The sequence below is a fragment of the Balearica regulorum genome, chromosome 1, assembly GCF_011004875.1.
Source record: "Balearica regulorum gibbericeps isolate bBalReg1 chromosome 1, bBalReg1.pri, whole genome shotgun sequence".
NCBI classification, from domain to species: domain Eukaryota; kingdom Metazoa; phylum Chordata; class Aves; order Gruiformes; family Gruidae; genus Balearica; species Balearica regulorum.
In genome coordinates this window covers 27,509,362-27,534,242 of record NC_046184.1, presented here as the reverse complement: position 1 = coordinate 27,534,242, position 24,881 = coordinate 27,509,362, and the positions used below count along the sequence as shown (strand labels likewise).

At 35.7% G+C, this 24,881-nt stretch overlaps 1 protein-coding gene across 3 annotated transcripts in view; it reads right to left on the bottom strand.

Annotated features, from left to right (window-relative positions):
* Positions 1-24,881, bottom strand: part of CTTNBP2 (cortactin binding protein 2) — an 89,864-nt gene that overhangs the window by 24,639 nt on the left and 40,344 nt on the right. For 2 of the 3 annotated variants that reach the window (XM_075743626.1, XM_075743617.1), the window contains 6 exons: positions 19,185-20,847; positions 12,571-12,774; positions 6,996-7,095; positions 5,927-6,077; positions 4,525-4,779; positions 1,275-1,392 (listed from right to left, as the gene is read on the bottom strand). In XM_075743626.1, coding sequence (XP_075599741.1) covers positions 1,275-1,392; positions 4,525-4,779; positions 5,927-6,077; positions 6,996-7,095; positions 12,571-12,774; positions 19,185-20,847 — 2,491 coding nt within the window. Of the gene's footprint in view, positions 1-1,274; positions 1,393-4,524; positions 4,780-5,926; positions 6,078-6,995; positions 7,096-12,570; positions 12,775-19,184; positions 20,848-22,276; positions 23,735-24,881 lie in introns of those variants that run through there. The other variant, XM_075743635.1, reaches the window with a different exon arrangement.

Genomic DNA, 24,881 nt, shown 5'->3' with positions numbered 1-24,881 from the left:
ACATGCATGTAATTCCTCACTGTGGAAACCTTACTGAATTGTGAGGAAGGTAGAGGCTGGTACCTACATGATTTACCCAAAATGTAGTCTTGGCCTGTTGAGGCGTATACCCAGATGAGAGCGGTATTTCCAAGCTTCCACAGATCAGATACTGTGGGCAAGGGAAAGCTAACTATGATTGCACTGACGTTAACTACAGGCTTAACAAATGAAAGAGAAGAGAAATGGAGTCCAAAGGTTCTGACCTGATAAAAGCAGTTGGATTCATGATAAGCCTGACCAGAGATACAGGGTACTAGGACTGATGAAAATAATACAAGCATCAATTTAACAGGCTACAGCTTCAGTCTAATAAAGAAGTAGACCACAGAGAAGTTTCTAATAGAAAGTGAATTGTGTTCCCCTCTGCACCTACAGTAAAATGGTAAGAACCTATATATTATAAGAGCTGAAGACAACAATCAGAAAGCTTCCCTAAGTTGTCAATTGCTGAACTTGACTACCCACAGCCCTACATCCCACAACACAAACACAAAAAAAGTGAATAAGTACAAAGCATACAAACCTACAAAGACAATTCTTCTGACTATACAGAGAAATAGAAAACACAGAACTTGTGACTGGATGGACTAAGTTCTAACTTAAGAAATACACAGGTCAGCCTGCTCTACTGAATTTTGAGAAAACTTACACAGAAGAAAGACGATGACAGGTTCCAACAGAAGAACAATCTTCTGACAGAAGTTATTGATGTTGGAAAAAAGTTGTTTGATGTTGTCTCTAAGACTTTTTTAAAGAATAAACAAAAAAAATTGCCTCAACAATAAACAAATGACAAATAAAACTATGCTCTAAAAAGAGATTCAGATATGACTAGATGATTGTCTTAGCCTGAGGAAATTTGACAGCTATCCACCACCAAGTGATTTTTCTGCAAGAATTTGAAGAAAAGAAAAGAGCAGGATAATAGCTTTGGAAAAAAGTAATTACTAATATTAAATTCTTAAATTTTAAGAGAATATGGATGTTTGCATATGTACAAGATATGTGACCTTTTCAAACGGTTTAAAACCAAACATAAGTAATTTAGTAACCTCCAGCAAAATTTTATCATATGCTTTTGCAAAACTTAGAGAATAGAAACTTGCTAGTTTAAGAAAGCTTGATTTTGTGGTGCTAAAAAAGTGACAACTACCCTTTTAATATTTCTAAATTTTGTCCCACAAGGTCTTTACTAAAAACATTTTTATATAGTGCTGATAGCATTTACTTACTTAAGTTTTCTAGGAGATGTTTGCAATCATCAGTAGCAACATCATGCAATGTTCGATTACACTTATCTTTTCTCTCAGCTTCTAGTCCACCATGGCTACAAAGGATTTCTAGACAGTTCTGCAAAGGTAAGAACTGTATTATTTACTTGTCCATTTGCTGCATTAAAGAGTTCTCTCGGTATGCAGTTAGACTCCTAACTGAAATAGTCTTCGAATTGAAGATAGGCAGCTATGGAGTTTCTATATATGAGCATCCAAATATGTTCCTCACATCCTCATTCCTGAAAACCATGAGTAAAAATATTTTATAGCAGACTTGAAAGTCTCAAATCAAGATTTTGAAAAAGCAGAATACAGCAGCCAAGCTTCTACAGTCTCCAAGCATCAAATGCTGCTCAGTTGAATTTAGAAATTCTTAACATCTGGCCAGTAGTTTAGGTATTCACACAAGGAAACAGAAGCCGAACTATGCATCTGGTTTTGAACATCATGGCCTCAATGTTCAAGCAACACTAAAAATGCAATTCTAAAGGTTAGTACAGACTAATTAATGAATCTATTCAGATGGCATACAACCAGTTTTCACTTTGCTATTCACCAAGCAGGAGTTTCTATCTAGCCTGACATCTGAGTAGTATGCAGCAAAAGAAAACCAATCATTCTAAAATCATCTTGCAAGCCTCTTGTTTGGCAGGTAAACCTGAATTTCTACAAGCATAGTAACAATGCAGTGAAATAAAAATTTCTATTAAAGTCAGAGCACAAACATTTTGTGGATGCCAACATGAAGCCCTCTTAAAATTCAGACTTAAAAAAGGTCATATGATCAACAAAAGCAAAAATTCATTACAGTTCATTAGAAACAAACTACTAGCAGATAATTTTTGATTGGCGCAATCATACTATAACATGAAAAAAAAATCAATTATATAGAGCTTCCTAAACTAGTGAGGGGTAAAAAAAAAGCCCTCACAAAACTACATTCAAATGTTGGTTGATCAACGACCAGAAGATTGATTAAGTCCTGATTTCTAATGATCACCCATTCAGCAACAATATAGGTAGCCTTCATGAAAGCATTGCCATCCTCAGACACCTCTTTCAAGGACAGATATCCGTATTAAAAAAAGGCACCATCAGAAATTACACTAGTTAATACTGAATTGATAACCTCTGGGCAGAATTAAAGCAGAGAAACCAAACCTTGAAAACACAGACAAGCAGCTATTAAGTATTTCAATTCAGAACAGTGGCTTGTTGCAGGTTTGGCTACTGTTACCTATTTTGTAGCTGTTCTAACAGAAAGACTTTTGTCAGTATATCTGATACTCTGACACCTTTCATAAACATAACAGTCGTTCAAGCTGTATTTCCCTGTGAGATGAAATTTTACCAGATTGTGGTTCCAGCACTTGTAAGAACTTTTAAAAAAATCAGTTAGCTCACTAATTTTGCCAGAAGAAAATTAACCAGAAAAAAAAGCATATTTTCATGTCAGGTTAGTAAGTTAAATGTGTCTCTCAAATGGGTGCAATGAATGGCAAAGACAGCAGAAGGCAGAGGACTGAACCGTGAGGCTGAAAGTGGGAAGTAAAGAGGGGGAGAGAACAAAGAAATGAGGCTTATTTTCTTAGTAAAATGAAAAGGTTTGTTGGCTCTGTTGCCTATGAAATAGCAGCTAAGATCATCTGTAAAGAATGGCACCTACCAATCTCAAATAAAAGGGTGCAAGTGCCAGAATTGTTTATACGTGTAGTGTCATGAATGACATGCAGTGCAGATAAAGGATTAGAGAAGGAAGTCAAAGTGTTAACAGTTCTTGAAGATGGCTGTTAAGCTTTCTTTAGCTTTTTAATATCCCAAACATCTCTCGAGTCAATAAATGCATTTAATCAAATACAATTATATAAAGTCTTGGCAACATCAAAACCAGGAATCTGACTGCCAGCTATATATCACCTTCATCACCTAAGAGAATACCCTCAACCCTCAGTGAAGATCATATTAAACAGTTGACATGGAATGTGCTCAGAAACTCAAAAGCATGAGTTATTCATGAAAGGTATATGTGAAGACTTCCAGTGTCAGAGGCTTCAGAAAGAACACCTAGCCAAAGCCTCTTTTAGATAGTAAATAAAACCTAGCTTCAAAGCTCCTGAGGATTATATTATTGCAGGAAAAAACCAACATATTGCACATTATTTAGGTATTTGCAGACCATAACAAATACCTTAAACATCATCTAAATTGAGATGAGTGGAAACTGAAATAAGAGTCTGTACCTGCTTACAGACACTGGTAATGGAACATTGACTCTGTAATGCAATATGCTGAGTAAGCAGTGGCTAGTCCCTGAAAAGTGGAATTTAATAAACTGAATCTTAAATCTGTGTCTATTTTATCATAGTAAATATATTAGGGAAAAAAGCAAACATCTTGAAAGATATTGAATTAGGCATGTAATCACAAGCTGATTTTCAAAGTCTTGGACTATATTTTCCTAAAATTCACTGTCTTCTGTGTTTAGCATCCTCTATTTTCTCCCTGGGTGAAAGTCTGACAATAAGACTTGACTGACATCTGTCACAAAAAAAAAATAAAATCCTTCAAACAGCCAGTGTTAGAAATGTAAAGCTTCTGATGTCAAATCATTCAAGTAATATTCAATTTCCAGAAATCTTCCTGTTTATCATCAGTAAGACCTGTAAGGTCATTCTCTGTGTCATAAGTTATCCCAACCCCCAAAAAACTTATTCATTGCCGGCTAAAAAGGCTGCCAAAAATAACAAATTAAACAATTAAATAAATCTGATTCTCAAATTCCTTGTCTTACCCTCCATCCCACAGGAAAAATTGTTCATAGCTAAATCATCCCTAACTGTAACTGGAAACTATGTATATCTAATATCTATATTAAATACATGACATCCAATGAATTGGCATTTAGAGTAGGATTCACCTCATCTTAACTTTGAAAATCTGAATCTCAAGTAATCATGTTTTCTCTTTATGTTGTTGTCCCAGAAGAAACAGGCATTTAAATATGACAATTCATCCCATTTGACACCTAGCTTCTGGGGTACATTATCCACTGGAATTATATCTATGTCTCTGATAAATCAAGTGTGACAATAAACTACATAGCAAACTTAGATTTAACATCTAAGTTTTAGCTCTTCAAAGATAAAAAAGAAGGATTTATTTTGCCTAATTCCTATCAGGTTACTGTAACTTGTTCACATAGACTGACCTTAAAGCCTTTTGATGCTGCTATGTGGGCAGCAGTCCAACCCTCTTTGTCAGCGTGGTTGATGAGATCTGCAGAAATAACAGGCTTTACTCTACTGCTATAGTTGTCTTCTCTCTTCTCCAAATCGAAGTAGTCTAAATTAGGCTGTGCATCAGTCAAAGTGTTCCCATTGTTTGGCTCTCCATAGTACATAAGGAGCTTGAGACTGTCAACATTTCCAGAATCCACTGCTGCGTGAATTGGTGACCAGCCATCCTAAAAAAATCAACACAAAGCACACTCCCACCAAACACATAGAAAAAAGTTTGCAGAACTTATATCAGCAATTAGTCTAAAGGGAAGGCTCTGTTTGGAAACTAAAAAAGATAAGCAAGAGTGACATCATAATCCTCTGGAAAAACAGAGTTGCTGTATGTGTTTGGAGTGGCAGAAAGAGAGGGAAGAAAATGTAGCAGAAAGAAAATTTTACAGCTTTTCTGTAAAAAAGCTTTCCTTTCTCCAAGGACAGTACAACGGACAGAAACTTCAAAACTTTTAGGAGAGTCTAAGTGATACAGGACTTACATGCTGTTCAAGGACTGTTTACTTATTATATATCAAACTAACATGATTCTAATGATCAATAATTTGTTTCATGTTGCATTAATGAATCTATTAGATATTTTCATGGGTTTGACATCATAACTTTCTCTCATTTCAAGTCAAATATATTTACTTTCCAAATCCAAAACAAATGAATCAAAAAAAATCAGTGTACTAGAGGAGCAGAATATAATGTGAAGCTAATACTCTTCGTTTCTGGACAGCCTACAACGCACATTGCCATGTTTATGTCAAAGTCTTAAGAAAAAGTTCAGGAATACACCTGAAAAGGCCAATACTTTGATGTTAATTTTGAGACAGTCCTCGTCCCTTTCTCCTGCATATACAATTTTTTTTTGCCATATTCTCCCATTTGTGATATATGAAACTTTACAATACTGGCTGGCAAATTTGGGGGTGGGGGTCCCCTCAAGGACAACACTAAAGCATCCCAACGTAAAAGGTGGAAGCAAGATCCCTATCTCCATTTCTTTGCCTTAAAAATAAGTCAAAACAGAATAATTCTGTTTTGCAAATCCAGTGCTGAAGAAAAGTCAGTAGCAAACTGCAGGTGGAATCTGACTTATGTAAAGCGATATGCAAGTCACATAATTTAGGATATTTTAGAGATAATACACAGCTTTAAAAAAAACACCAGGAAGAATGATAAAAAGAACAAAATACTAATTTCAAATTACATGGTTTAGTCCAGCTTTAAAGAAAACTTTAAAGGAATATTTTAATGTAAATATTTCCTTGCTGTTTGCAGTTATTCATTACTGTACAAGGTTCTTCAACTTGACAAACTATTTTAACTTACACTGTTTTTTACTGTTCGATCTGCTCCACCTTCCAACAATAGCTTAATACAATCGTTATTTCCATTTTTACAGGCCAGGTACAAAGGTGTCTGTCCTCTTTCAGCAGCATGGTTAATATCAGCCTGATACATAATTAATAATTCTGCACACCTACAGCAAACAATAAGGTAGTAAAATTATCTTACAGTCAACATCCAAAAACTCTTTATAACTTACAAGATTTAAATATTTTTTAATAGTTTATCTAGTGGTTGCTTCCAACTGTCAGTTCTAGTTCCTACGATTCTATGGTACACTGTACAATTTCAGAACAGAAACACAACATCAACCTTCAGCTCCTCTGATGAAGGGAGGAAAAGGGAGGAAAAAAACCAATCATCTGGATGACTTGTGTACCGGTTCTCAGTATAAAAAGACGACACAATTTTCTGATCATACTGTGATAAAACACCAATCTTTATAAAATTAGGAGCTTCAAAAAATAAAGGGAAATTATTCTAACTATATTGTGAAGAATATTCTTAGACATATTCTTTGACTCATATATAATTTTCTGTTTTTCAAAGTTACCGATACAAAAACCCCCTAAACCTTAAAAAAAACTGTTTAAAGTATTTTATTCTGTATCATTCAAGAGAATATTCAGATAAATCTTCTTTTGCCTCTGAACATGATATTCATAGCTCTCTATGCTTCAAAAAATCAGTGCAAAAATAATTTATTTATTTCCTCCTTCCTCTTTTAATCCTGTATTATGGCTGAGAACTCAAAGAAAATTAAGAAATTCAAAGGTATGACACCCATGTAGACCACTATCATATTGTGGTTACTAATAATACACATTCAGCAACCTTAAGAGCTGCAATTAGAAACAAAACAAATGGAAAATATTAAAACCAGAATGGCATATGAATATGAGTTTCAGTAGATGCTTTGAATAAATGCTAGTTAAATGCATTTATACCTAAGAATGCAACAGCAATGTAGTGAAAAAAAAAGATAATATAATGTAAAGAGAATATAAAATTAAGTAATAGCTGATGGGCAAAATCTTAAGATTTCACTTACTTGACATGTCCCTGAGCAACTGCTGAACACAAGGGTGTAAAGCCATTTTTATCAGCAGCATCAACTTGTGCTCCTGCAGTCAGCAGCAATCTCACACAATCTGTAAATTGAGCATATACATAGCCTGATGTAAGAAAAATGAGTGGTTAAAAGTACCAGAAGTCAAAACCCACTGAAGGGGCAACAGCAACCAGTCTTTTTGACTATACATCACACACCTTAGCAAACTGAAGTAGAAGCTCAGGAAGCAGTTTGCAGGAGAGAGGTGAGGATGCCTGGGGGGCACCACCACCCTCTTGCAAAAAGGGCCTGGGTTGGGTTCTTCTGGGATCCAAATAGGTGCCCATTGCTGGCAACTCCCACAGCACTGGTTAATTTATGTACCTCCAAGGTGGGGAATTTGAATTATCCAGCAGCCCTCAAAGGCATCACAGTCCCACTGGCAGTCGTCACACATCCAAAATATGACAGCCACGGGGAAGATGCTCACAAGCTACACATAACTCAATAGGCTGGCCAGTCTTGTTTTAGGATAGTTTGACATGGGATTGCAATGACAAATAAGATAAGCTGACACACTCAAACCTCCCCAGAGCATTCCCATTCATGCATTTCCAAAATGACATGCTAAAAATAGTACCAGCCTTATTCCACCATCCTCCAGCTAAATTAAGATAATTAATTACATAGTAATTAGACTGTGTTTCATCCACAAATTGGAGTATCATTTGATGCAATTAAGTTTGAAGAAAATACTTAATCTGCTGTATATGCTTGAAATTGGTTCTAGACCAAAATAAAACAAATCTTTTGTAGTTGAAACTACTACTTTGAAAATAAGACCAGCTAGAACGCCAATTATAAACTTCTGACCTGATTTCTGAGCAAGTTTAATGCACTCTGTTCCAGCACTGGCTAAGATCCTGGAGCCAAGCTTTGCTAGTGAAGCTTATCTCTAGATATCAGAAACATACATTTAGAATTACTTAGAAATCTGACTAATCTAAAACATTTCTGAACATATTTAGTCCTGCTATAATTCTTTCAAATATTAATGCAGACATTGTGGAGTTGATTGAATAAATAATTTAACATTAAGAAATACGATTTTAAAATACTGTAAATTGTTATAATGTAAATTATGATTCTTAAATAAGTAATCTGATCTGAAATGGCACTTTTTTTTTTTTTTAATTTGTTTGTCAGGATAAGCTACCAGGACTTCATCTGTAATAATTTTTTTAAAGTCAGAAAGAAGCTCTCAGTTAGCTAACTTACCTAGTAATTCCACTTGTAAGATAATACCAATAAAAATCAAATTATATTTTAACCACTTCATAACAGAAAAAAATACTCTGCTAACAATGATATAAGTTTTTTCCTCTTTCCATTGTCAATCCCAGTCTTACATTAAACAGTTAACGTGAAAATACAGATTCCCACTTGACATCCTAAAGTATTTCTAAAGTTCATAAAGGATGTTGAAAAAATTTTCTTCTAGCAGTTTTAAGTCTTTGGCTAGAATGCTCTCTGATTTCTTCACAAAACATATATTAGCCATGCAAAAGCCATGAAGAACGCATAGAACAAGACCACCTTTCTAGAAAGGTATGGTTAACTCATGGATTGACAGATCATTCAGGTGGTAGCTTATCTATGTGAAAATACCATTTCTGATGAAGATGACTGAAAAGAGCTTTTTATTCTCAAGGATAGGTGCAAGCACGAGGAAACACAGATACTTTCTTAAGGCATACCATGTGAGCTAGTAAGCTCTACATGACCTGTTCGGGTGGCATACCAAGCAAAAGAGCAATAATCCCTAAGAAGCCTGGGTCCTCTGGATGGACTTTTGATTGGGATTTGGAGAAGGGTAATTTGGATCAATACAGGCTCATTAACTCTAGTTCACTGCTGTGTGCCACAGAAGTAATCAGCAGTGGAGGGGACTGGGTGGAAGGGCAGGCACAAGACAGACACCAATGTTGTCACTCAGTTAAAGGCTTTGGTCAAAGCAAAAGCAAAACATGAAAGCTTATTAGCACAAACACCTGGAGACTTTACTGCTCTCCACCACAGCTGGGTAGTTAGTTCTTCCAGAGTGCTGGCAAACACAAAGCAGATACATCCAGTGGCTCGGCAGAGCTGACTCCATGTAGCTGTATGTCTCTGCACCTCACTCCTTTCTACTTTCCACATCATTCCAGTTTTTCCTATCAATCAGGGTGCCACAGCCTCCAAGTACTCAGGATAGAACAGAATCGATGATACCATAAATGCATATGATTAGCACATAGCTGAGTCCAAAGGATGATATTATTATTATTATTATTATTATCATCATCATCATCATCATCATCTTCACATTTCTCACTTTCAGGAACTCTTATTATTTCATTCTCTCTTTCTCAACCACCTCATGTGTGGCAGAGAATGGCCAGGATTAGCAACACAATACAGATATGCAGATATATTAGCAAAGTGAACTACTGTGCATGCTATCAAGTGTGTAATAGACTGAAGCAGCTCCTGCTTTATTAATGGATCAAACCAAGATGGCCTGACAAAACAATCTGTTCAGCTATCCCAATCTAGAGGGTAAATAATAAAATCAACAGTTCCCTTGTGTCCATTTAAACACAAAGAAAGCACTTAGTGTACATTTTTAGGGTGACGTTCTCTCTCTCAGATCTACAAAATTAGGGACAGTGTGTGCAGGAAATAAAGCAGCTGCTATGAGCTTCATGTGCTGGAAAAACCCTCAGCTGCAGCTCTCAAAAGGCAACTGTTTACGAACAGGAAGACTACACATTTTGCAAATAGGACAGATTAGGAAAGAATATTTGAGCACTCTCTTTTCTTGTGTGACTCAATTTTCTGTACAGACTGGGCTGAGAGCACATAACAGCTGCTGCCACCATGCTGGTTACAATGTGCTCTACCTTTCTCCAGTTATCTACACATCTAAAATATTGTATATCTTCACTGAAAACATGTGGAGATCATTCACTTTCCTCTCTTCCCAGACCATCTGCAACATGGTGCTTGTTTCTGAAGGGAAGCACTCGCTATGCTGGCTCTTAACAAGTCTAGAGCTATTCTTTTCTTCTGGGCAACTATTTCCCAGGAAAAATTGGAAAATCTGGTTAGTTGACTTAAAAGAAATAAGGGTTTCTAGAAATCTCCCAATCTATTTAGTCACCAATGCCAGGTTAAAGTATTCTCTATAAATTAAATCATTGGTGTGATCACCCACCAGGGTAAGCTTATGTGTTAAGTCTTATGGCTGGATTCAATGATCTTAAGGGTCTCTTCCAACCTAAAAGTTTCTATGATTCTAAGGGCAAAAAACCCAGCCAAAAGACAGTAACATATCATTGACAATCTTAACGCAATGAAAAAATTTGTACAATAAATTATTTTATCCTTCTTAAAATTACATCAGTGTCAATTCTTTCCCCTGGTTAGTTAAAAAAAGCTATTAAAAAGGACTTTTCAAATAAGACATTTATTCCTATACTTCCTTTCTTAAGCCTATATATTTTTACATAAATTTGTTTTTAAAAGTCTGCTTTGAAGAGCTGCGTCTATCCATGCACTTGGAAACAAACTGAAAGTTAGAAAGAAAGGATTATATATTAAAGTTAAGCACAAAAAACTTTCTCCAAAAATATTATAAATCAATTTTCATATACGTATTAACAAGACAGCGATACTGCTGCTGTGTGATTCTCTCATTCAGAATGTATACAATCCATTTAGTCACTAAAATGCGATGATTTGTACAATGAAGTGTTTTTCACATCCTGTCAACTATAAATAGAAATGCAACACTAAAACCTTTGTAATTTTTTTTGTCTTAAAAATAAAAGATACTAAACAATTACAGGATGCATATGCATGTGTTTGTTTTTATTATTGTGTTTTCATACTTCTGTCAACCGCCTCTCTTATTTGAAATTTTGACAATAAAACAAGAAATCAAATTGCTTTTGCTGTCAGTAAGAGCTGCTCAGTACTTGTAACTAAAAATTAGGGCATTTGCTTGGAAACATGCAAGATGAGCAAAGAAAAATTGGGTCAGTTATGGTCTCCCACAAACACTTGCAATGATAAATGGATGTAAGCCTAGAAGAATCCACAGAACATCCATTCAGTGAGGAGGGGAAAAAAAAAATTACACAATATAAAAAACCTGGACTCTTAATACTGAAGATAAAATGTTGTTAAAAAAAAAAAGTGCCAAAGAAAGAAAAGAAAAGAAAGGACTTTTCCAATATTTTAATGTTCTTGGCAACAGCAAAGAATCTGTCAGATGAAAAGACCCAGATGTTCCTATGAAGTAAACCACCTAGCACCTAGCAAGCAAAGACAAAATATACCATTCCGAACAAAAGGAAAAATTCCTCCTATGCCTAGTAGCAAAATTAACCCTAAGCATGTCAGAAAAATGTGTACTATCTGCCTAGCTATGGATTTTGGATTCTAACTTTACTTTGACTTTTAAAATACTTGAGAAAAATAATGGAATAGTCTCTATAAATACTATTTTAAACACTGGATCGGGGTTTTGTAATTGTGTCACTAACAAATACGTTGATAAATAAAACCACAAAGTACTCTTGAAAGCAGTGGCTTTAAAGGCACTATGTTCCACCTTTTACTCTGAAATAAATCTTGGTTTTACTAAAAATTAATTGATTTTTTTTTGTCATTGCTATTGGTGGATTTCATCTTTAGTGCCCAAAACAGCATAACGATATTATTTGCAATATAAGAATCTAGGAGATTTTTACATTAGTAGAAAAAACTACAGTTATGTGTACTGGAATGTTAAAGAAAGCTGCTGTTCCAGAGCCTTATGTTAACAGTCTGAAAATCATCGCTTTTTATCCATGAAATTCATATCTGTTATTAACATATTTCCCTCATTTCATAAACATATTCATAAAACATGAAGACTGACTGTTGAAAGGTTCAGAGATGCTATCTCCTCGAGACTGAGGGTTGGGATAGGGAGGAAAAGAAAAAGAAAAATGTTAACTGTCTCAGCAGAGCCTAGAGAACACACTCAGGCTATTTCATCTAGTTCAAAAATAAAGACAGCTCATTTTATTTCCCAAGTAACACATTACTCTGAAACCATCTTGCATCATTTTCACTGCTACCGCAGAAGATCAAAACATTGATGATGACCTATTCTTTCCTGCTTACTCCCTGTAGAGGAAAGTTCTTTCTTTCAAGTTGCCTTTGCTACAAAAGATCTTCAGTCTGTCACAGAACATGGGATGATGATATCCGATGACTTTTTATAGGAAGGGAGTGGAGAGTTAGAACGGATGTTCCTGCAGAATGTTACCACAAGCAAGAATGCTTTCTGTGTTCCAAAATTCTGCCTCCAGAAGTATTGCTCATATATACGCTATACTATTAGTTTTGTCACATAAGCTATATATGTCAGTTTCAATTTCACATTTTTAAAAACATGCATTTGGCCTAATTTAATATTTAAAACTTATGAAATAAGCTTTCACTATTTCACTGGAACTTTTTAACAAAACTTAGAATCACTTACCTGTATGTCCGTTTGTAGCAGCAGAATACAAGGCAGAATAGCCATCTTCACAAGAGTAATTAATGTCCAGTCCTTCTTCATTAAGCAGCATTGATAATAAAGTGACATTTCCCTGGGCAGCAGCTTGGTGAAGAAGGGTGGACCTGCCACCCAGGGGGACAGGACCACCACTTGTTAACAAAGGGGTTAGGGAGGAAGACCAGCCTGTGAGTTAAAGCAACAGAAGTTAGATGGAAGACACATAGATAAAGCTCTGCATTTTCTGTGTTCTTTTAAAAATTAAAAAGGATCTTCAAAATGACAGGATTTGTTAGTTTAGCACTAGTTTTGTGATGATGCTTTGTCTATGTATCAGAAGGTATTCTGAAGAATAAGAACTGCGTACAGAGGTGACAGTTGTTAATGAAAATGAACACGATTTCATTACAAAAGGTTAACGTGAAACTTGTTATGGACTGTAGTAGCAGCTGGATGTCTCAAAAAATTTATATTATTAAAATTCAGAAAATACTAAAAGTTTTATACAATTTTTAATTTAATTGCTGATATGCTGGGAAGGATTTAAAGTATCTAAAGAAAGGTTTCCAAAACAAAATACTTATTTTCATATGAAAGTTCATGCTCCTTTATAGCCTTAGTGCACTTTAGTATTTATATCTCACCTGTAGTTATACAGATAAATCTCACAGAGAGCCCTTAATAACTTCAAGCGCCTTTCAATAAGTTCAGAAAAAAAAGTAGAAACCATTTACACAAATAATACATAAATAAATATATTTATTATCGAACCATACCTTAAGGTAATGTTCCTTTTACTCAGTAATACTTAAACAATATATTTTAAAATGCTCCAGTGTGAATGAATAACAGGTTATATAAAATTTACAAGTGAAAGCTTTCAAGTGACCCTGTTAAAGAATAGTATTCAATTTAAAGCTTTGAAAGCTTAGGAGTTATCTATCTTGGTTAAATGTTCTGTTCATTACTTATCAGCTTTAGTAGGGAGTTTGTTAAGAATATGAAGTTTGCTGCATAAGGCATAGAAAATTTTGTGCATTCTTCCTTGATCAAGGACTGCAAGACAAAATAGGAGAAAGATTTTTTTTTTCTTATTTTCACTATTACCTTTAGAAAGTCCACATTACATTTCTCTCTTGAATCAATAACTTTGTATTCAGTGGCCACACAGAGGCTATTATTTGAGGCTGAAATCTGACAATACAAAGCAAGTTTACACAGCTTATACTGTGGTTCTGCAACACCCAAGACTGAGGAGGAGCTGCAGGGCATTACTTCCAGCTCCATCAACCTGATCAAGTGCTATCCAACCTCCAACACCTAGAACTAGGAAAAGCATGTGGCAGTAGCTCTACCATGCTGGGATGATCTGCTCCGCATTTTGGAAAAATAAAATTAAACATGAAAGTTCCCAATAGAATTCTATAGAAGCAATAGGTTTGGGAACCTTGCAAGACCTGGGCAAATTTTAATCAAGGTCCAGACTTACACAAGAATCCATCATCTGAGCAGCCCCAATGAAGAACACATAGGTTGATCCCAGTTCAAAACAACAACAACAACAAAATAATGCTTGGAGTATTTTCATATTTGTTTCTAAAAAGTAAGCTAAATTTGTCATTTCAAATTAAGTTTACTAGTTTAGTACGTAAAGGAAAAATATTTGCAGTATTTTCACAATGTTAGCTTATTATTCAACTTATTTGATACTGACTATAAGAAGTCATCACTGCAGCAAGTTAACTCCATCTTCATATAACTGCAATTCTGAAGCTACCTTCTGACTACTAATACTCTTACTAATATTTGTTTCTCCAATACTTTTAATCAGAGGATTTTGGGGGATTTCTGAAGTTTGTAAAAAAAATAAGCAATATACGAAGTAAACTGCGTTCTTTAAGTGGTGAAATATATATATTTTTTTTCCACGTCCAATATTTGAGAACAATTAACTCTTACAAAATCCCCAAAGGTCTGAAGAATAACTTTTTTTCTTCCTTTCCATTTTAAAAGTGGTTTGGTTTTTTTCCCAAACTTTTGTTGTTCTCTGAAACTAAAGGTGCTGGAGCTGTTGCTATATACATCGATGTTTTTTAAATGGTACTTGTGTAGTTTTTACTGTCTTGCCATGGTAGTTAACCGATAGTGGACATTGCTTGGGTGGCACTCCAGATGCTAATATTCTTTGTCCAAGTTATATTGGAATTATTTGGGGGAATATGGGGAGCATGACACTGAACTTCAAGCATGAAGTTCACTTTGCCAAGCAGTTTTGTAATATGAATGGTATTTCTGGGTTCCCTTCCTTGTTGAAAATAGTGCAAGCTTTTTGTTGTTTTTTTTTAAAGCATCATTAACAGAAATGCCAAAACAAAAGGAATTTTTGTGCCATATGTGGTATCTTAACTTTCATTTCAACTCCTTGAAATGAAAAATATATTGTTGCAGTTCAGCGATGAAATTCATCTAATCATCATTACATGAAAAATTTCTACTGAAAAAGATACAAAAACCAGGTAATAACATAAACATAACTTTAGCTTCTATTGTCAATGTAAAGCAATATAATCAAACTGAATTCATCCAACAAAATACACCAACGTTAGAAAATACCAATAAATAAGGTACACCATTACAGATGCAAAAAGTTAGGAAATGTGAAGCATCTGTGAAAGCTTGTAGGGCATGCAGTGATGAAGGGCAGAGGGATAGACAAAAACAGCTTCTGGCATCAGCTTCAGAATGTGAGATGGTTAATTTCAGAACCCAGATCAGTCCCTCACCCCCCCACACTTTTATCTTCTAAGCCAATTGTATAGAGAGAATAAATCAATCGTTATAGAAATGAGCAAAATAAAAAACATACTTCATTGAAGAGTTACATAAAAAGCGCAAAACCAAGAAGAAAGTGAAAGCAGAAATCCCAGGGGTATGAAAATCCAACTGCCTACATTCGTTTCCATTTTGAAGTCTTACAGCCATTGAAATGTAGAAATCCAAACAGAGCAGAAGCATTTTGGCACCGGTTCAAAGGCTGCTGAAGTTCATGAAAACACTGTTGCAGATTTTGAATCAGGCCATAAATGTTCATTGTAATTTCTCTATGTGCAGTCTGTTCAACATTAATGACAAAAGCTGGTGTCTTTTCCCACCAGGGATGAAAAGAGCAACATGCAGTACAATGCCCCATCTCTAAAAGAAGGTATCGTCGCATAAATTTAGCAGAACACGTAACTGAATCGGTGCTCTGATGTTAAGTTTGCTCTTAATAGTTGCTCTTTCTGGAACCAAGACACTCCTCTACTGAAAATCAGGCTATTGATATGTTCTTAAAGCAATCTGAGCTAACTAGAAAACTAATTTAAAATTAATAAAAAGGAATACTTTAGTGATTAGGCTATTATCAATTCTCCTGACTCCACAGTAAGAAAAAAGAAACATGAATTTATCAACAAACAAAAAATATAAAAATGTAAGATTGTTTCAATGTCTTTTTAATGTGATATTTCTTTTCCACTGTTGTTTAAAAATATTAACAAATTCTGATTGAAGCTCACTACTTACTATACAATAAAATATGAATAAGATTTCACCATGCTCCTCTTTAACTGAAATATCGAAATTCTAAACATTTTCTGAAAAAAGTAAATAAACTAGATTAAAATCAAGCAGAACATTAATAAAACTAACTGAATCTGTGCCTAGAGGGCATGAAAATGCAGATATGGGAAGCAGGTTTCAGTAGTATTTGTAGTTTGTTAGATGATGTTCACCTCAAGAAAAGTCATACTTAAAAAAGAAAGTGAATAAGTGACATGAATTCAGCCATTACTGACCACATTATCTTAATGAAAAGTGTTATTAAATTTGGTTTATCACTTCGTTCCTAAGACAAAAACTATTTCCATATATAAAATCTACTTTTTTATTTTCTCAGCATAAAACTTTAAAGGAAATGTCTTTCCATACTTCCATAGCATCTGTTGCTCAAAGTTTTTTTAGTTCTGCAGTTTGTCAGAACAATTAGCCAAAATAGATTAACTTCCCTTAAAATATAAATAAAATGGGACTGGAGAATAAGTGCAATCAAATATAAGCTCCATTGACAAAGGAGCTCCTCAATATTTACCTAAATATTGCAGATAAAGTTATTAAAGTTCTTTGAGCCTATTTGTAGTCAGTAAAGGAGGGATATTAAAATAACATCTCTGTATTAATAAAATAAAACAGCAGACCACTAACTACAGTTCATGCAATCTTTCTTTGTAGACTTCAGATTATGGGATACGTTTCCCATTTGCAATTGCAAAAATTCACAAAAAGCAGTGCCACTTGCAAAATATGGACAGCGTCAAAAGTTCAGAGCAAGGATTATAAGGAGATTAAATGCACCTAAATGTTTCCATCCCTTCCAAAAACAAGAGAAAGGAGTGTAAATGAAGAAAGGCAATCTGAACACATAAATTAGCACAAGTTAAAAAAACTAACAGTTTTAAACAAAAATCTTATCTTTGAAAATTGCCTCTGAGAACTGTCACAAATTTAACAAGAAACAAAAATTGACTATTTGGGGGAGCAGTCCTATTTAAAAGGTTGATTGTTCTCCTAAGAAAAAAAATATACTTTGAAGCACAAACTAAAGCAATAACAATACATGGAGTTATGAAGTCAAGTGGTAGTAATTTCATTTTTAAGATAGAAGATTTATTTTTTTTAAGAATAATCAAAAACTGTCTTAAATGATTACCAAACATCATCTAGTTAATGTAAGACTAAGTGAAATATACAGCCTAATTCATGCTGATAGAATTTGTGCAAGACAGCCTCTTGCCTACAAATAATATTTACTTTGAAGCTGATTTTGCCAACAATTTGTTGTATGTTAATAAAATCTTAGAACTTTTTGTAAATGAATTTTTAATTCCATTATGGAGCCTAATAGCACCTGAAGGCAAATGAGGTTTGGAGAATATCTGGAATACTGGGAGACTAATGATCTCTCTGACATGGCAATCAGACTCAGCTATGAATAAGAATTTAAGATGAAAATTCAGAACATCCATATGAAAAACAGAAAACTAAGAGGCAGCCATCAAATTCCACAGTTGTTGACTCTGAGAAGTAGTAGACAAATGGAAGATAAGACTTCTGAGCTCATATTTTTATGGCATAGTTCAGAAAGGAGGGAGGATTCTAACAGTACAGTGCCACAGCCAAATGTTAAAAGCATGACTAGGTTACTCCAGAAACATGCCGAAAGTCTCCCAACAAAGTGGATGGGAATAAAAATTCCTTTATAAAGTGAACCTTGGAATCTCCTGTACATACAAATACAAGACTGCCACACACTGCTTTTGGAACAGCTTCCCCAAGGCTGGAGAGTTCGTTCAACTGCCTTATCAGATGGTGGTGCAGCTACCAACAGCAAGTGGTTGGTTGTGGGATGGAAGCACACCAGCCGTGCGGAGGTTTTATATCCTATAGATGACCATACAGGGACTAAAATAATGAGGGACTGAAGCACCATAACTGAACTGAGAATAACTGTTGAAAATTTGAGACCATTCAAACATTCTTCAACGCTGATGAAGGTCTAAAGTGTTCCAAAGCTGTGTCCCCGTTTTCCTCACTGCAGTGCAAGTTAGGCTAAAGAGGGGCTACTATCTAATGTTGTAGTGCTATCAATCCCAGCAGGGAAATATGTTGACAAAAAGATTTACAGGAGATCTACAATTAACTGAAAGGTAGATCAGGGCTGCCTTTGTTCATTTACTGCCATCAAGAAGTTGTCAGCACATCAGGCACACAAATATGTCCTCACCACAATGCAAAATGAATAGCAGGTACACGCACTGACTCCAGACTTAGACTGTCAACATAACATTTAGATTTTAATTCTCCAACAGCAATCATTTGCTGCTATCTGTTGAAGTAAACCTGTGAGATGCCACACAAAAGCATTAACAAAGCCTACAACTAAAATCAGAAGAACTACAGAAAAATGGAAATAAAAATGAAACATATTCTATAGGTATGAAGGGATATATTTGAAACTGCACTGTCATCCAGGCATTTATATACCTTAATGTGCAACTATCTAATGCCATAGGAGAATGCAGTAGCCCCAGCTATGCCCTGTTTTCTAAGAGATTCACAAAGTACTGAAATATGTATTCCATGGAAGATCACCAGCAGAGGTAATTTTCAAAACATTATTTCAGACTGAGAAAGCATTTTTGAAGTCCAAAATAATAGCATTCACCAAAAAAAAAAAAAAAAAAAAAAAAAGTATTTACTTTAATATACCATAATCTGCAGCTCATCATTTACTTTAAACATTAGTCCTCTTTACCTTTAAAAAAAAGCCTTCAATTTGGAGACCTCCTTGAGGAAGCAAACTAATTTATGGCATTACTAAGTCAGCAAAAGAATTCCCATACCCCTGGAATGTGGAAAAAATATAAATGAAAATTTCAGCTTTTAGAAAGTAAAAAAGAGAAAGGTATAAAAAGATAAATAAAGCAAATGAGAGATGTATAGGAAAACCAAAACATTATTTTAGAGGGAGACATTTTGTAGCATATCAATCCCTTTACCTGATGCTGTTACCAGGAGGCTGTCTGAATCACATGGTCTACAGGATGAAGCACTAACAGGGTTTATGGAGGAGCTACAGGCAATGGTGGTGGGAATGACAAAGGAATTTTCTGAACATGCAGGTTGGTTCAGTCCAGGGAAGTGGGAAGGCCAGGCACCCACCTGAGATGAGGCTATGGCTGGTATGGCACAGCCTGCAGGTGCCACAGATAAATCTATAGCAGGTTTTGGTGGCAGCTGAGGTGAGGACTTAGAAATAATTTCCTCATTTATTACCCTGATCCCTTGTGGTGAACTTGAAAGAGGTGAGGTCACTGTTTTGCTGTCAGTTTTTGCACTTGTATTTGGGGATCGACTGCTATCCATTAAAACTTTAAGCTGTGGGTGTGGTGGAGAAGGAGTTTGTGAAAGCCCTGGTTTTTTAGGAGGAATAGGAGGAGGATTTCCTCTGTCAATTCTTGATACACTGGGAGTCTTTAAACTCGTTCTACCGACAGGAGGGTAAGTACCAACTTCCATTGAATGTGACGTCCCTGACCGCGGCGGAGCGCCGCTCTGAGGACTTGTAAATCTCGAAAGGACTTGGGTAACGGTATTCCGAGCTACCTGCTTGGCAACTAGGTTGTCACGACTAGTAGGGGATACGTCCCTTGAAGGAGGGCTTTGGGTTGTGTTTCCGTTTTGGTCTTGATCATTCGCATTTGCTTGAAATCTAAATCTAGCTGCTTGGATTCGTGGATTTAGGCCTGGATGCCCAGTAGTGTTGGCAGATGGTGAATGCAAACTGTGCATAGATGAAGTTAGCGAGGAATTCTGAGCTGCAGCAGTCGGTGCTGCAGGGGTGCAAAGGGAAGGACTATTTGAAAAAGGGGTAGTGCTACTTGGTACATCAGGTGATGAGCCTGTACTTTGTCCATTTTCCTCAATTCTGTTTTGATTCTGTGTAAGAACAGGAGTGGTGGGAGGGACAAGTTCACTAGATGAAGATTGCCTATCAATTACAGGCTTCACAAATGCTGCATTGGCACACACATTCATTTTTGTATTGCCAGACACTAGTGGGTTCACTGCAGAAGGCTTTACAGATACAGTTAAAGGCAACTTCTTAACATTTTCTGTGCTACTGTCCATCACTACGGTATCTGTTTGGCAGGCAACAGTTCTTGAACTTGGCTCTTCTGTTTCAACAGAAACAGAAACAAGACTCCTATCTTTATTTTTATCTTTGTTTTTAAGAGAAATATTAGCTTTACTTTCATTCTCCTTTTTTAATTGCTCAATCATTTTGATCATTTTATCTCTCTCTTCTCTGAGGTCACTGGTGTGCACTTCCTCTCTATGAAGTTTTGCACGCAGCTGCTCTCTCTCTGTGTCAAACTCAGACAGCTGCTTTTCCATTTGAGCTTCCATTTGTGTACTCCTTTGTTTCTCAGCTGCAAGAGACTCCTCCAATTCAGCAGCCTTTTTCTTTTCCTCTTCAAATTTTGACATCACTTCTTCCAGTTTCTGGGCTTCCTCTACAATTCGGCCAGACAACTGCTTACACTCTTTCACTAGCATCAATACTACGTGCTTATTCTTTCCACGTTCTTCTTCAAGACGAGCGGATAGCTTTTTGTGCTCCAGCTCAAGATTCTGTAACTGAGATTTTTCCATTTCCAACTGTAAGAAAGCATAGAGAAAAATTCTCATTAACAGGGCGGAGACTTTCAACATAACCTAGTATTAACTAGACATTGATGTTTTAACCTTTGAGAGTATGCCTAACATGAACTTATCCACCCCAGGAAAGTGATTTGTGATATCTATCCCTACAATCTTATACAAGCAAAAGAAAGAGGCAGGCATCTCTGAAGAGCAATTCAGAAACTAAGTAAGCCCATCTGCTTTCCTCCGTTGACAACACATAGACTCTTCAAAGTGATTAAATGTTTGTGATTCCTGAGTGAGGAGCTACATGTTCTCCAGAAATTAGACATAAGACATCACAGAAAGTGCTCTTCTCAGCAAAACAACCAGACACAAGCAAGAGATGAGCTTTGCAAAATATCTTTGAACCTAGAAATGAAAGGTTTAGGTTTCAGGTCTTCCTCAGACTGAAGGAGATTAGGCTTGAAATACACAGTCCATCATGCCTATAATAGGTGTCTTACAACTTGTTTTAACATTTATAAATAGGACATTCATTTCTGAGACCAACTTTTTGGCACAGGCACAAATACATTCCTGTACTTAGTAACAGCGGAAGGTCTCACTGACATCCGTGATGTTTAAACTATGTTATAAGCTAGAATCAAAAAACTACCTACTATGTACAGATAATGGATAAAAATATTTTTCCCCTCATTCATATAGTCATCGCCTCTAATTCATCTTGCGTGCTGATTACGCTTTTATTCAAAGACTTTGTTCTAGAAAAGCACTGGAAAAATATATGTTAATGCACCATTTTATAAAATACCTACTAGTAATAATGCAACCCAAATTGCTTTCTATTTTCCAAAGCAAACTTTTACACAAGTCAAACAACAACAAAAGAAAACTTGATTTCTTTCTTCCTACTCCTCCCTTCATATACTGATGTAGTAGCTTCCTATATGGCTTATCTGAATGATTGATAAAAAATCAAACAAACAAAACGTCAAGAAACTGCTGAGCATTCCTTCTCCTTTTTATTGGTTCAGCCTTGTCAGTTCTGCTTCATATTTACATACAGATTGAAACAGAAATAACAATTCAGAACTGTACCACTAAAGTGCATTTTCTAAATAAGCAATTTTTCTAGAAAAGTATGTTCAGGTACCTATGGACAAAAACATATCAGGTGCTCACAAACATGAATAACTAATTTTGACTGCAACAGGAAACTGTTTTATGCTTCTACAATATAAGAACATTTCGCAATGCTCAAAAAAAAAATCTAAGAAAAGCTGTGGCAACTAGCAGTACATGTAAGGTCTTGCTTGGAACCAGTGTTTTACTTCAACAGATGAAGGAAGAATCACAGATTATAGATTCAGATTATAGTGTCATGGTAAAATTATACTAACTTCAGAGTTTAAAGACAATACAGTGTCGTGAATATATTTACCCTAAACTGTAATGTGGGAAACAGGATTAATAGGGGATCGATAAGAGCTATGGAATATCTCCTCTCAGTCAATGATTAAAATTTGTCTTGGTTGCTAGATGAAAACAAACAGACACACAGGTCAAAAAAACCCCAGTGTGGTGGTTTAGCCCCAGCTGACAATAAAGCACCATGCGGTTGCTCAATCACATCTGGTGATCTGGTCTGAATGGGGAGGAGAATGGGAAGACAAAGGTAAAACGTGTGGGTTGGGATAAGGACAGTTTACTGGGACAGCAAAGGGAGAGGGAAATAACAACAACAATACTAATAAAAGAATATACAAAGCAGGTGATACACAATGCAATTTGCTCACTGTCCAGGACCTGATGCACAGCCTGTCCTCCAGCATGGATCCCTCCTCCCTGGCTAGCCCCTCCCCACCCCATTATGTACTGAGCATGACATCATATGGTATCAAATATCCCTTTGGGTCAGCTGTCCTGGCTGTGTCCCCTCCTAGCTTCTTGTAAAAATTAACTCTATCCCAACCAAAACGCAGGACGCCCAGGCATTACAATACAATAGCTTTTCAGAAGCCTGTTGTCACAATACTATTCCCTGTCCTCTCCGATGGGAGATGAAATTTATTAGCTCTGGAAGCTTCTTCTACATCACTGTAGATGTGTCTACAATTCATTTTTAACTAAACTACACTTAAACAAAAGTTAATATAAATACCATTTTTAAATAACAGGTTTTTTACTCTCCAGTTATACCATAGAGTTGAAACTCATGCAATCAAGAGATGAGTACAAGAGGGAGAGAGTCTGCAGTTGTAATAGAAATAAATCCCACCTGGTATAGCTCACTGTCCCAAGGATAATTTTTTCCCACATGGTAAGTAGAATTCAAACACAAGAAAGTGCTTAAAAAGGAAGGGAAGTGAAATGACATAAAGAGAACAAACAATAAATCCTGCGTGAATTTACACTTACAGATGAACATATAGTCTCAGTCTCCCAACATTTCTAATCATGTTACCTGACAGTAAATTTCTTTTCTGTTTTCTTCAGAGGTGATGGCAATATTGATGTGATGTATTTGATAGTAATAGAATTTTTTTTTCCTGAAATCATACCATTATTATAAGAAACAGTGAACTAAGAGGAAGAAATCACTATGGGAAATTATACCTACATTATAAACATCATCTTGGCTTCAAATATCTTAAAACCTGTTCAGCAGTAGAGGGGCTCCACTGGGGTTTTAGAGCTTCATCCCAGGTTAACCAATACACTCTGCACAATGCATTTCACAAAACCAAGCACATCCTTTCTTAAAAACAGTGTTAACTATATAAAAAATAAGGTATGGCATTATCATTCATTGCTAAACAAACAATATCAGCAACACCTCTTCAGTTACATTAATGACAACACAGTTGCAAATTAAATTAACAAGCTATTATGATGACACTGTTTTCTTCACAGCATCCAACAGCATTTGGATGCTTTCACAAACATTTCAAGTAAGTGGAGCATCCAACAGTTCCTTTTTTGTTAAAACAGATAAAAAAATAATGAGAAATGTACACAATTTTTAAAGCTTGGAAATGCAATAAGACTATAGTGAAAATGTTTTTATCAAGATTTCTATATTTTATTATTCCTCCATTTTGCTTTCAGACAAGGGACTGGTTCTGTAAATTAACTGTTGTGAAATTATATTACTTTCAAATAATTACAAGCAGATTTTAACATATAACTGGAATGAAATCAGCTTACTATACTATTATAGTATTTTATTTGTAAGCATTGCATTTGAATGAAGAATCTCTAATTATATATATATATATAACTCCTCTACTTGATTTCAAATTGACAAGAGCAGCATTAGTTTCTCATTTTACCTTGTGTCCTATGTCTATCTCTCCCAGCCACCCTTGTTTTGGTTGCATCATCTTGAATAGGAAAAACCTCTGAATATTTCCACTGCATTTTTTCCTTTAGATGACAGATTTGGAACTAGCTGTAATTATTTATGAGTTTATGAACTAACTGAGACCTGATTTTTGTGAAGTGTACTATATGCGTGCACTAAATCATAATCAGTAATGTAGACACCTAGAAATGTGTCCAAGAAGGATTTGAGATAAAGAAGGATACTGAGAAAAATGATAGTGTCCCACAAACACCTAACCAGCGAAGGCCCTTCAAAGGTGAGAGAGAGTGCATGCCTTGTGAGAAAAGGTCGAGGGAGCTTGGCTTGCTTAGTCTAGTGAAAAAAAGACTGAGGGATGACCTAACAGCAACATACCACTCCTTTTGAAGGGCCCTGACAATGATGAGAGAGTCAAATTCTTCTTGGTTGTGGCAAGTGGGGCCCCATAACAAAAGGTTAACATGAAAAATTGCCCTTTAAGAGTCTCAGTCCTGGAAAAATGTTCTTCACAAGGTTAGTAGTGCAGAAAGGCTGCAGTATTGCCGTTCCTGGGGGTTTTCAGGACTCAGCTAAACAAATTCACAGATGACCAGATGTACTGCTGGTGACAACCTGCTTTAAATACAAGGTTAGACTAAATCACATCTATGGGCCTCTTCCAGCCAAGGTGTCTGTCTGTCTT